The sequence below is a fragment of the Ursus americanus genome, chromosome 6, assembly GCF_024610735.1.
Source record: "Ursus americanus isolate L20-20 chromosome 6, mUrsAme1.1.p, whole genome shotgun sequence".
Classification (NCBI taxonomy): domain Eukaryota; kingdom Metazoa; phylum Chordata; class Mammalia; order Carnivora; family Ursidae; genus Ursus; species Ursus americanus.
This window is the reverse complement of record NC_142132.1, coordinates 71,522,120-71,535,362: the sequence shown is the minus strand read 5'-3', so window position 1 is coordinate 71,535,362 and position 13,243 is coordinate 71,522,120. Positions and strand designations below refer to the sequence as shown.

General features: G+C 40.6%; 1 protein-coding gene across 3 annotated transcripts in view; it reads left to right on the top strand.

Moving 5' to 3' along the window:
• The window catches only part of LYST (lysosomal trafficking regulator), a 202,315-nt gene that overhangs the window by 185,184 nt on the left and 3,888 nt on the right, over window positions 1–13,243 (top strand). For all 3 annotated transcript variants that reach the window (XM_045783612.2, XM_045783611.2, XM_087863139.1), the window contains 2 exons: window positions 8,566–8,705; window positions 8,975–9,072. In XM_045783612.2, the coding sequence (XP_045639568.2) occupies window positions 8,566–8,705; window positions 8,975–9,072 (238 nt within the window). The remainder of the gene's footprint in view (window positions 1–8,565; window positions 8,706–8,974; window positions 9,073–13,243) is intronic.

Genomic DNA, 13,243 nt, shown 5'->3' with positions numbered 1-13,243 from the left:
TTCAGCACAGGAAACCAACAACGCGGAAGCAGAGGCGTGGTAGCTTGGGGGCTGGCAAATACTTTTATGTGTAGTTTGGCGTATGAGATGCTGGGAGGCGGGGTCAAAGCAGGGCAGGAAAGGGAGACTGAGGAAAGTTCTTCCATCCCAGCACAGAAAGAAGCCAAGGTATCCGCAGAGAAGTGTCTTAACTGTTGGAATGTCTTCTTTTTACTCCTGAAGGCCTGAAGTGGATGTTAATCTTCTAACATCTCTAATATTTACTGTGGACATTACATTTATCTTCTAAACCCTTGTATTTCTTTTTTTCTCCAAATATCTTCTCAGCCCCGCTGCTAGAGCAGTTGTCGCGTGTGTACTCACCATTTTGCACTGTGCCATCGACTCCTCTGCAAAAACTAGCTGCTGCTTTTGTTTTTATTTTCTTTTGCTTTTCGCAGCACTTTGAATAACCTTGTTCTTAGTTTCCCTTACTTCCATTCTTCCTATAATTTATTTTTTTTTTAAAGATTTTATTTATTTATTCGACAGAGAGAGAGACAGCCAGCGAGAGAGGGAACACAAGAAGGGGAAGTGGGAAAGGAAGAAGCAGGCTCATAGCGGAGGAGCCTGATGTGGGGCTCGATCCCATAACGCCGGGATCACGCCCTGAGCCGAAGGCAGACGCTTAACCGCTGTGCCAGCCAGGCGCCCCTATAATTTAAAATTTTAATTGTACACTAACACAGTATGTAGTGTGGGTTATAAAGAAGAAGAAGTTGTCAGTACAGGAGTAATCGTGTACCGCAGAGCTTCGGACACAGATCAGAGGCGTGCCTGTTATAACGTGAGCACGGCGAGTCATGTGCTTCCTTGGCTTGTGAAGTCACCGTGAGCTTTACATTGCTTACCTTCCCACAGTTGTACATTTGCCTGAAAGTAGATTTTTCAGCTTTGTTTATAAGGGTTTTCTTTTTCTCCTAAGTATAATAGTATTAGATGATTAAGTCATGAGATCAACAGTTACTATTTAAACCATGTCCCAAAATGCATCTTAGCTATGTGCTTTTTTCAGTGTTTGCTTTGAGGGGAGGAAACATGGGTTTTTGTGGATGTTCTTGCCACTTTTTCTCAGGGACCATCTCACCATTTTGGCATCCCACAAGCTGCATCATGACCCCATGCCCGTGAGGGTAGCAGGAGGCCCCTCATGTTCTGGTTGCTGTTCTCCCAACCCACTGAACGCCAGGGTTCTAGAAGTATTTATGTTCTCATTTGTGGTAGCTTTAACACAGACAAATACAGGCTCCCCAAGTGCTGTGCAGGGTGTGACCAAAATAATTGTTGTTAGAGAATATTTTCAAGGGGATCTTATGACATATGTCCCTTACCTAGTGAAGCATATCTAACTGAACAGTGTAAGTTTCTGTTGACTCTCCCAAGATCGTCTTCTAAACTGTATTCTAGGTAAGGGTGAATAAGTTGACTTGTTATAAGGAATTATCGATAAGCCATTTATATATTAGAGAAGACTGTCTTCTAAAAGTGATAACTGATTTTAAAATAGTTGCTCTTGAGTCATTCTTTTTTTCACTAATTAAGTAGTATGGCCACCTCATCTTCATGTAAGTGAACACCTATATTTCCATTCTCTGAATCTGTGGTGGCCAGAGAGTATATATGATGCTTATCCAAGGTAGTATTATGTCATTCAAGAGCAATTTTTTTTAAAGATTGATTTATTGAGAGGGTGGGGCAGAGGGAGAAAATCTTCAAGCAGACTCCCTGCTGAGCGTGGAGCTGGACATGGTGCTCGATCTCATGACCCATGAGATCATGACCTGAGCCAAAACCAAGAGTTGGACACTTAACTGACCGAGACACCCAGGTACCCCTCAAGAGCATTTTTTAAATGAAGTAGTTCATGTTCCTATTCTGCCCATGGAAATTGTTTTCTTACCTGTCAGGGAATCATCTAGTAATACTGACTCTTACAATCATTTTAAAGTATAAAATCTATAAAATTATCAACAACCACTATAGGGGTCCTATGCTGTGTTTACCCTATAAATTATATCTTGATCATGGAATAAAAAAAATATATACACACATACGTGTGTGTATGTGTGTGTGCGTGTGTGTGTGTGATATTAAAACAGCAAATTGCTGACAAGCTAGTAGGGAATTCCCAGGCCAGAGAGGTAAATAAGTAGGGGGGAGCTTTCACATGGAGGGCATTTGTCAATACTGGAGTACTGACACTGTCCTTAGGCAGCTCTTGTGAGAGGAATAGGTAACAATACCCAGAGACTGAGCAAGCCTGGGGAGTCCCAAGGAGGCCCTTCTCCAAAGGCTGGTCCCTGAAGGACTATATCCTAAGAATGAGGATGAGTCCAATGGGGCCAACTCTTGTATGGAATTACAGCCTGGGTTGCAATTCCCTGGGATGTCCAGATCTTAAGGCTTGACTTTGGTTAAGGTGTCCATAGACTGGTATGGTGGTCCGGGTGATCCAGCAGAAACAAGGAAGATATTTGCATTCTATTCCACAAGTAGAGGAATTCCTCCAAATAATTTTTTTTATTTTCCTTTTTTTTTTAAATTTATTTATTTATTTTACAGAAAGAGAGAGAGAGAGCGAGCACATGAGCAGGGGGAGGGGTAGAGAGAGAGGCAAAGAAGCAGATTCCCCGCTGAGCGGGTAGTCAGAGGCTTAACAGACTGAACCAGCCGGGCACCCCCAAATAATTTTTTTAATGCAGTAACAAATACACAAAACCAGGCACACAAATTTACACGTAAGCAAGTGAATATGTGAAAAAGTTAAACTTGGTTATAACAAAAGAAATGCGACTTAAAGCAACCTTGATTGACATTTAAAAGTTGGGAAATTTTCAGAGACTTAGAATGTGGAGTCACAAACTCAAGTGCTGCAGAGCTCAGGCAGAAAACGAAGGGGCTCAGGCCTTTGCCGTCAGGAATTCCTTGGTCCCAGGTACCCTGAAGCACCATCTGAAAGGGTTCTGGGCACATCCCTTTGGGCCTGCAGACACCTGGCCTTGTGGGGAGGGTCGGAGGCAGAGGAGAGACAGCAGGGGCCCAGACCCAGGACCCTGGGCCTTGTGAAATCCTCTCTGTGACTGTGTGGTTGAGCGTCACGTGTCCTAGCCAAACAGAAGCAACTGCCACACGACAGAAGCCTGTCGTTCCAAGAAAGAATGTGAGCCTGGTATTGCCCGGTCATTTGATTCTTTCAGTGTAAACTATGTATCTTTATGTGAATAAAAGCCTGGACTATATAGCACTTAAAATAGATGAGCGGCAGCTCATAAACATATGATATATATATCAACACAGCTACCTTTCCAAAACAGTGGTGAACAAAAAGGCAGGATGCAAAAGATACCTAGAGAATAATAGCACATATACAAAGTGATTTGTCAGCATGAAAAACCATACAATGTGTTGTTTGTGGTTATGGCAACGTACAGTAGAACATAAGTTCTACATACGTGGGAAACAAATACAGAATTCAGGATGGTAGTAACTTCTGACGAGAGAAAATAGACCAGTACACAAACTGGGTAGTGTTTGATTTTTTCTCTGTTTAAAAAATAAACCGATCATATAAAATATTAGGATTAGTTTAACTGAGTGGTCAACATACAGCTTTATTATTATACTTACTCTTTCTACTTTTCTATATCCTTTGAAGTGGAAATATTGAAATACTTTAGACAATAAACAGCTTAGTCTAATGAAAACAAGAGTCAAACCTAGTATAGACATCTGGCATCTGTGAGCCAACGTGGCCCGTGGAACATCAGTTTGCAACCTTTCATTTAGAAAACCAATCTGTAACTATGGACAAGTAATGGTGATGTGTGAGGACATCAGGGATTGGTACAATTCCTTTGGAAAGTACACTGTCAGGAACTATAAAATTATTAGTATTCACTCACTCACTAGTAGGATTTTGGAAATTTATTCTAAAGAAATAAGTCAGAAGAAGAACTAAACTTTTAAACATGAAGGATTTAACTATGGCATCTATAATTTTGAAAATATTAGAAACAATTTTAAATGTCTATCAGTAAAAATGCTCAAGTAAATTATGGCATACCAACTGTATAAATATTATAACACCATTAAAATCATTTTGAAGACAATGTCAAAAATAGAAAATGCGGAGGGGAGGAGTTAAGATGGCAGAGGAGTAGGGGACCCCTTTTTCAGCCGGTCCCCTGAGTCGAGCTGGATAGGTACCAGACCAGCCTGAACACCCACGGAATCAGCCTGAGACGCAGGAAGATACATCTGGATCTCTACAAATGAACATCTCCAGCGCTGAGTATTGAGGTACGAAGAGGGGAGCCGTGAAACTGTGCACAGATATCGGAAGATAAACGGAAGGGGGAAGGAGCCGCCATGTTCGGGCGCGGGGAAGCGGTAGCCACCTGCACGGGGGAGCAGGCGGACTCGTGGACCGGCACCCGAGAGAGAGCAGAAGGACCGTGAGCCGGGAATGCGCGCCACCAGACTGAAACGGAGCTTCGGAGCGCACTGGGGCGGCTGGTGGCTGGCGGCTGGCGGTGTTAGAAACACAAAGGACAGAGACACGCCAGCCCTGGAAATGAGGGCTGGGACGCCCGGTGTGGCGCGCACATCCCCGGACGCTGCAGGGTTGAGCAGCACCAATAGTAACGGAGTTAAAGTGGCCAGAACATCAGTGGAGAACAGGCCGCGATCCCTCTGTTCTGAGACAGAGGCTGAGATTCCGCCACTGCTGCTCTGAATCTCAGAAGAGGCACAGCAAACTGCCAGGGAAAGCCCTCAGAGAACAAAAGCCTGGAAATACCGGCTCACAGTGTGCCCATCCCCATCCCCCCTCTCAGGGGACGCGGAGACTCTACCCAAACAGGGCTGCCTAAGTATCGGCGTGGCAGGCCCCTCCCCCAGAAGGCAGGCTGAAAAATCAAGAAGCCCACAACCCTAAGGTCCCTATAAAACAAGGGCGCACGGCCTGGGTCCCGGTCAATAATTTGGGCTCTGGACAACCCGCAACCTCTCCTCATCAGAATGACAAGAAGGAGAAGTCCCCCCCAGCAAAGAAAAGACAATGAGTCTGTGGCCTCTGCCACAGAACTAATGGATATGGATGTAACCAAATTATCAGAAATGGAGTTCAGAGTAACAATGGTCAAGATGATGTGTAGACTTGAAAAAAGTATTAATGAAGTAGAGCAGATCAACAGAACTAGAAGCTGGTTCTTTGAGAGAATCAATAAAATTGACAGACCACTGGCAAGACTTATCCAAAAGAATAGAGAAAGGACCCAAATTAATAAAATTATGAATGAAAAAGGAGAGGTCACAACCAACACCAATGAAATTGGAAGGATTATTAGAAACTTTTATCAACAGCTATATGCCAATAAATTAAGCAATCTGGAAGAGATGGCGGCCTTCCTGGAAACCTATAAACTACCAAGACTGAAACAGGAAGAAATTGATTATTTAAACAGACCGATTAATTATGAAGAGATTGAGTCATTGATAAACAACCTTCCAAATAACAAAACTCCAGGCCCGGATGGTTTTCCTGGGGAATTCTACCAAACATTCAAAGAAGAAATAATACCTATTCTCCTAAAGCTATTTCAAAATATAGAAAAAGAAGGAAAGCTACCAAACTCATTCTATGAGGCCAATATTACCTTGATCCCCAAACCAGGCAAAGACCCCATCAAAAAGGAGAATTACAGACCGATTTCCCTAATGAATATGGACGCCAAAATCCTCAACAAGATCCTGGCTAATAGAATCCAAGAGTACATTAAAAGGATTATCCATCATGACCAAGTGGGATTCATCCCTGGGATGCAAGCGTGGTTCAACATTCGCAAATCGATCAGCGTGATACATCATATCAACAAGAAAAGAGGCAAGAACCATATGATCCTCTCAATAGATGCAGAAAAAGCATTTGACAAAATACAGCATCCTTTCCTGATTAAAACCCTTCAGAGTGTAGGGATAGAGGGTACATTCCTCAATCTCATAAAAACCATCTACGAAAAGCCTACAGGAAATATCATTCTCAATGGGGAAAAGCTGGAAACCTTTCCCTTAAGATCAGGAACACGACAAGGATGCCCACTCTCGCCACTATTATTCAACGTAGTACTGGAAGTCCTTGTGACAGCAATCAGACAACAAAAAGGTATAAAAGGTATCCAAATCGGCAAAGAAGAAGTCAAAATGTCTCTCTTCGCAGGTGACATGATACTCTGTATGGAAAACCCAAAAGATTCCACCCCCAAACTACTAGAAGTTATAGGGCAATTCAGTAATGTGGCAGGATACAAAATCAATGCTCAGAAATCAGTTGCATTTCTATACACGAACAATGAGACTGAAGAAAGAGAAATTAGGGAATCCATCCCATTTACAATAGCTCCAAAAACCATATGTTACCTTGGAATTAACTTAAACAGAGACGTAAAGGATCTATATTCTAGAAACTATAAATCACTCTTGAAAGACATTGAGGAAGACACAAAAAGATGGAAAAATATTCCATGCTCATGGATCGGAAGAATTAACATAGTTAAAATGTCCATGCTACCCAGAGCAATCTACACTTTCAATGCCATCCCCATCAAAATACCGATGACATTTTTCAAAGAACTGGAACAAATAGTCCTTAAATTTGTATGGAACCAGAAAAGGCCCCGAATCGCCAAAGAACTGTTGAAAAGGAAAAACAAAGCTGGGGGCATCACAATGCCAGATTTCGAGCTGTACTACAAATCTGTGATCACAAAGACAGCAAAAACAGACACATAGACCAATGTAACAGAATAGAGAACCCAGAAATGGACCCTTGGCTCTTTGGGCAACTAATCTTTGATAAAGCAGAAAAAAACATCCAGTGGAAAAAAGACAGTCTCTTCAATAAATGGTGCTGGGAAAATTGGACAGCTACCTGCAAAAGAATGAAACTTGACCACTCTCTCATACACAAAGATAAACTCCAAGTGGATGAAAGACCTCGATGGGAGACAGGAATCCATCAAAATCATGGAGGAAAACATAGGCAGCAACCTTTACGACATCTGCCAAAGCAACCTTTTTCATGACACATCTCCAAAGGCAAGAGAAACAAAAGATAAAATGAACTTGTGGGACTTCATCAAGATAAAAAGCTTCTGCACAGCCAAGGAAACAGTCAAAAAACTAAGAGGCAGCCCACGGAATGGGAGAATATATTTGCATATGATACTACAGATAAAAGACTGGTATGCAAGATCTACAAAGAACTTCTCAAACTCAATATGCGAGAAACAAATAAACAAATCATAAAATGGGCAGAAGATATGAACAGACACTTTTCCAATGAAGACATACAAATGGCTAACACACACGAAAAAATGTTCAAAATCATTAGGGAAATTCAAATCAAAACCACACTGAGATACCACCTTACGCCAGTTAGAATGGCAAAAATAGACAAGGCAAGAAACAACAATTGCTGGAGAGGATGTGGAGAAAGGGGATCCCTCCTACATTGTTGGTGGGAATGCAAGTTGGTACAGCCACTCTGGAAAACAGTGTGGAGGTCCCTTAAAAAGTTAAAAATTGAGCTACCCTATGACCCAGCCATTGCACTACTGGGTGTTTACCCCAGAGATACAGACGTAGTGAAGAGAAGGGCCATATGCACCCCAATGTTCATGGCAGCATTGTCCACAATAGCTACATCATGGAAGGAGCCGAGATGCCCTTCAACAGATGACTGGATTAAGAAGCTGTGGTCCATATATACAATGGAATATTACTCAGCTATCAGAAAGAATGAGTTCTCAACATTTGCTGCAACATGGACGGCACTGGAGGAGATAATGCTAAGTGAAATAAGTCAAGCAGAGAAAGACAATTATCACATGGTTTATCTCATCTATGGAACATAAGAACTAGGAAGATAGGTAAGGGAAGAAAGGGATAGAGAAAGGGGGGGGTAATCAGAAGGGGGAATGAAGCATGAGAGACTATGGACTATGAGAAACAAACAGGGCTTCAGAGGGGAGGGGGATGGGGGAATGTGATATGCTGGTGATGGGTAGTAAGGAGGGCACGTATTGCATGGTGCACTGGGTGTTAAACGCAACTAATGAATCATCGAACTTTACATCAAAAACCAGGGATGTACTGTATGGTGACTAACATAATATAATAAAAAAACACTTAAAAAATAGAAAGAATGTTTAAATACAAAATACAAAATTATTTGGATGACAATAATCATAACTATAAAAATATTTGTGTATGTATTTGGACAAAGATTGGACAAGAAGACAAAAATGAAAAGCATTTTAATTCTTGAAATTATGGACAATTAAAAATGTTTTAATGTTTAATTAGTTTTACTCTTTAGGAAAGAGTTGACCTGCAGTGGATTGAAACATGATATGCTTGAGAAGAATGTTTGAGTCCCTTGAGTTGTTTTTATTTTTGAGACACAGTAGTAGGAAAACTTTTGTCATGCTTTTTATCTTGTACTTCACTGACTTTTTTCAATTTCAGCCCTCAGAGATCGAAATGGAGTCTCAGATCCATCTGTACGGGCACACAGAAGAGATAACCAGCTTATTTGTTTGCAAACCCTACAGTATAATGATAAGTGTGAGCAGAGATGGAACCTGCATCATATGGGATTTAAACAGGTACAGAAGAACCTCTCCAACGCAAACACAGTTGCCTTTATGTCTCCGTTCTTCCTGTGTGAAACACATGCACTAAAATAAGATCTTTACATTATGATCATTTTAAGCATGAAATACAAACTTTGTAATCGTATTGAAATCAAAAGATCAGTTAGGAAATAGTGGGCAATGCCTTATGAATAATAGGTCCATACACTGAGGAAGAGAATTATACAAGAGAAGCTACTGATATTTAATGATCATATGCAAATTTGTCTTTGGTCTTTCAGGTTGTGCTATGTACAGAGCCTGGCAGGACACAAAAGCCCCGTCACGGCCGTCTCTGCCAGTGAAACTACTGGTGACATCGCTACTGTGTGTGATTCAGGTGAGCAAGGCCCGAACCAAAGCACGGAGTCCTTAGCTGGTGCAGTGTCAGTTACACTGTTGGATTACGTCTCTCAGGTCCCTAACCACATCTAAATACTGTGCTAATAGCGTGTTTGTGTGTTAAAACTTCATCAAGTTGGGGCGCCTGGGTGGCACAGCGGTTGAGCGCCTGCGTTCGGCTCAGGGCGTGATCCCGGCGTTATGGGATCGAGCCCCACATCAGGCTCCTCCGCTATGAGCCTGCTTCTTCCTCTCCCACTCCCCCTGCTTGTGTTCCCTCTCTCGCTGGCTGTCTCTATCTCTGTCAAATAAATAAATAAAATCTTTAAAAAAAAAAAAAAAAAAAACTTCATCAAGTTAGGGACCAACTTATGGAGAAGCTAATAGTGTCATTTTTCTGATATATGTAAGATTACATTTGGGCACATGGAAGTTAAGCAAATTATTGTTACATAATTATCTGAATTTTCTTGGGTTTTGTTTCTCTTTTTTCTGGCTTCCGCTTTTAACTACTAACTCACTACCTTCCCCGTGACATACATGCAAAGCATGAGCCAATCATCAGCTTTGAATATATGTATCTTCCAGTTCCTGAGTGAGAACAATACTGTATTATGATAAATGGAGGTATAATTTGCCTTGAAATTTGTGTGACAGAGTTATATCTTCATTAGAGGTTTGTTTTTAGTTTTTGTTTTTTCAAGTAATACATATTTAAAAACTTGACGCATCCAGCAGTAAAGAACAGTTGGAAAATTTATAAATTTTCTGTTTGCATTTCTATTCTTAAGGACCTTGGCATCAAAAAATCCTTTGAAAAATTGTCTCTTTCTGCCCACTCAGTATAGATTATCTTGGACATATCTATAGTGGGTGGTCCTCTATCCTTCACTTGCATGTTTTATATTGTTTGGTTTTTTCTGACACCCAGCCGTTCCCCAATCCTGTGACACCACCTGGGTGCTCAGTAATGCGATTCGGTTCTACACTAACTACTTGAAGTTAGCGGATTTGGGAGTTCCCAACCCCCCACCAAGCACACAGAACTTAGTCAAACCCTATACCTACCTACAGAAGCTTATTACAAAGGATAGAAATGAACAGCCAGGGGCGCCTGGGAGGCTCAGTCGGTTGAGTGTCCGGCTCTTGATTTCAGCTCAGGTCATGATCTCAGGGTTGTGAGATCGAGCCTCACTTTGGGCTGAGGCTGGGGGAGCGAAGAGAAGATTCCTTCTCTCCTTCTCCCTCTACCCCTCCCGCTACCTCGCTCTTGCTCTCTCTCTTTAAAAAAAGGAATAAGCACCCAGCTGAAGAGGTGTATAGGGGGAGATCCAGAGGGCCTGTCTGGGTGGATTCAGAGTGCACCTCCCTCCTGGCACATGAATGTGCTCACCAGCTTGGGAGCCCTCCTAACCCTGTTACTTAGGGATTTTTCTGAGGTTTCCTTCTGTAGGCATGGATGATTGAATCAATGGCTGTGGTACTTGAGCTCAGTCTGCAGCCTCTCTCCATCCCCAGAGGTGGGGAGGTACTGTAAATTCTAACCTCCTAACCACGTGGCTGGTTTGTCTGGTGACAGGCCCCCATCCTGAGGCTATCTAGGGCCTGCCCCCCAGGAGTCAGCTTGTTAGCATACAAAAGATGGTAAATTACAAGGGTTTCAGGAGCTCTATGCCAGGGACCTGGGACAAAGACCAAGTATTTATTTTTTATTATACTGCAGCTATCTCTTGGAATTTTATTGTTGATTTTATAAAACATTCATTAATTCTTGTATTCCAGAAAAGTAATGTCTTCAGTCAAGCTTTAAAGATATCAGATGGGAAACATTTGCCAATCTTAGCATCCAGTTATAAAATAATGCCATGGAAACATTTTTATTTCCTAATCATCATAACTAAGGGAAAAAAATTTTGAACCATTGACTTTGATAATACAAGTGTGGGCAGATGATTGATGACTTTTGCTAATTGTTCTCCCTTGATTTGTACATTAGCAGCTTTTAGTATGTCATACCAAGGGGGGAGGTTGGGGGGAATAATATAATGATTATTTATATAGTGCTCTCTACTTTCTTGTTTTGGCAACATTTGGAAGTTAGGCCTGATCCTTAGGGAGCTGAATTTTGTAAAGTTAATTACTTTCCTGCTGCCAGTAGTGATTTATATCTGTGATATTATATCAGCCAGTCTTATGGGAACAAGAAACAAAATTACTTTTGCTGCAGTTACTAACTGGATAGTAGGGTATTCAGGTGTCCCTGGGGAGTGCACAGTATAATAGAGTAATGGCTAGAACTTTTTTTTCCAGTCTGAACAAAAAGGCCTTCTTCACTTTTTAAGGCCTCTTGGTACATATATAAGAGAAGTCATAACAAGAATTTGGTATATAGAGAACAAAATAAAAATAATGATTTTTTTTTAAAGTGAGGTGAAATTTATGTTTAACGACCCAAACTAGAGTTCATCCTCTAGTCTTATAGTCCAAGAAGGAAAGAAAGTTATCAGATTTAGCCTATCAAACATCTTGACCCATTAGTGAGTACCATCCAGGTAACTTTAAAATCAAAATTTAAGTAAATACATATGTACGTGTATGTATTTATGTTATATATGTGTGTATGCATATATATATATATACACATTACACATATGTATATAAAATTTCAGTGTCAGGGCTGAAGTTACACTGGCAGGCGCTTTCCTCTTGATCATAAAAAATTTCACATCTTATCGTAAAAACCACATCCAGTCCTTATAGGATGTGGTTTTTATGATGATAAGATGTGAAATTTATTAAACTATGTAAATATTATAATAGATGGTTTCTGTATTTTTAAAATCATTCTGCCACTATATCAAAACCCTTTTAACTAGGGTTCATAGCCTGGTCATGTATGGCCAATGGCATTATAAAGTTAATATAATATGAAATTCGGGGTGGGCAGTGACTCTCCAATTTATTTTAATTTGAGTGAAAATGTGTAGGAAGAATAATTTTTTTTTCAGGAATGCCCAATTTTCTGACTTTTAGTTGACATGCTGAATTACACATGAAAGCAATCTGGTCTTGAGTGAAGGCCTCCATTTTGATATTTACAATCTTAGGCAGAGAGTAGTTACTTGGTTTTGTGGTAGCCCGAGGTGTGGGTAATCTGCTAGGGTGCTTCTTTGCCTATTGACTTCTGTACCATATTTCAGGGAGTCAAGGCCCACATTTAGATTTTTGGTTTTGAAGGACTGAGCTTGCAATAGCTGTCAATTACAGGTAATGATTAACCCCTACATCAATGCCTTTGATAAGCCTTCTAACCTTACTAGCACACATCTGGTTGCTTTATATATTTTTAAAATCTTTTATCAAGTATTAAATTCAAGAGAGAGTGAAATGTCTACCCATGGAAAAGAGGAGTTTATCGTCTATAATTGTATTTCTTTAGTATATTGAACTCCTACATCTTGATGTTTTATTTAGGTTATCTCTCCTAATCAGTGGGAAGTCTTAAGTACAACACTGGGCATTTGTTAACCTTCTTTTCTCTACGTATGTAGTAATATGTTTAGCGTTACAGTCGCTATCTGAACCATTTTAAAGCATATGGTTCAGTGGCATCACCACACCCACAATGTGGTGGAACCACTATTTCAAAAATGTTTTCATCATCCCAAGCAGACACTCCCTAAGCATAACTCTATTCCTCCTTGCCCCAAAGCTTCCGGGAACCACTATTCTACTTCCGATCTCTATGAATTTGCCTATTCTGGATCTTTTATCTAAGTGGAATCATACACTCTGTGTCCTTTTATGTCTTTTTTATGTCCCTTTGTTTCACTCAGCAATTACTGCCTCTTCCAGCACCTGGAAAACTCCAGAAAGTTTAGTTACTCATGGTCTTTGAAAAGAAAAAATTAGTCTAATAAGTCAGTGAGTTACAAGATTCAATGTTAGACATTCTGAGGAATTAGATAGCTTTTTTTTTTCTTTAAGAAGTAGCTTTTAACTCCGCTAAGTTTTATTATAACTTTTTTTTCTTGAAAAGTCACGTAACTCCCTTCTTACAGTTGGTTTCACAGAATATTTTCTTCTGCTTTTGGAGATTGTTTAACTTTTTAGGTACTTTCAAATTCAGCCTTGGCAGTTCATTTGCTAAAATATGATTACACAAAAAT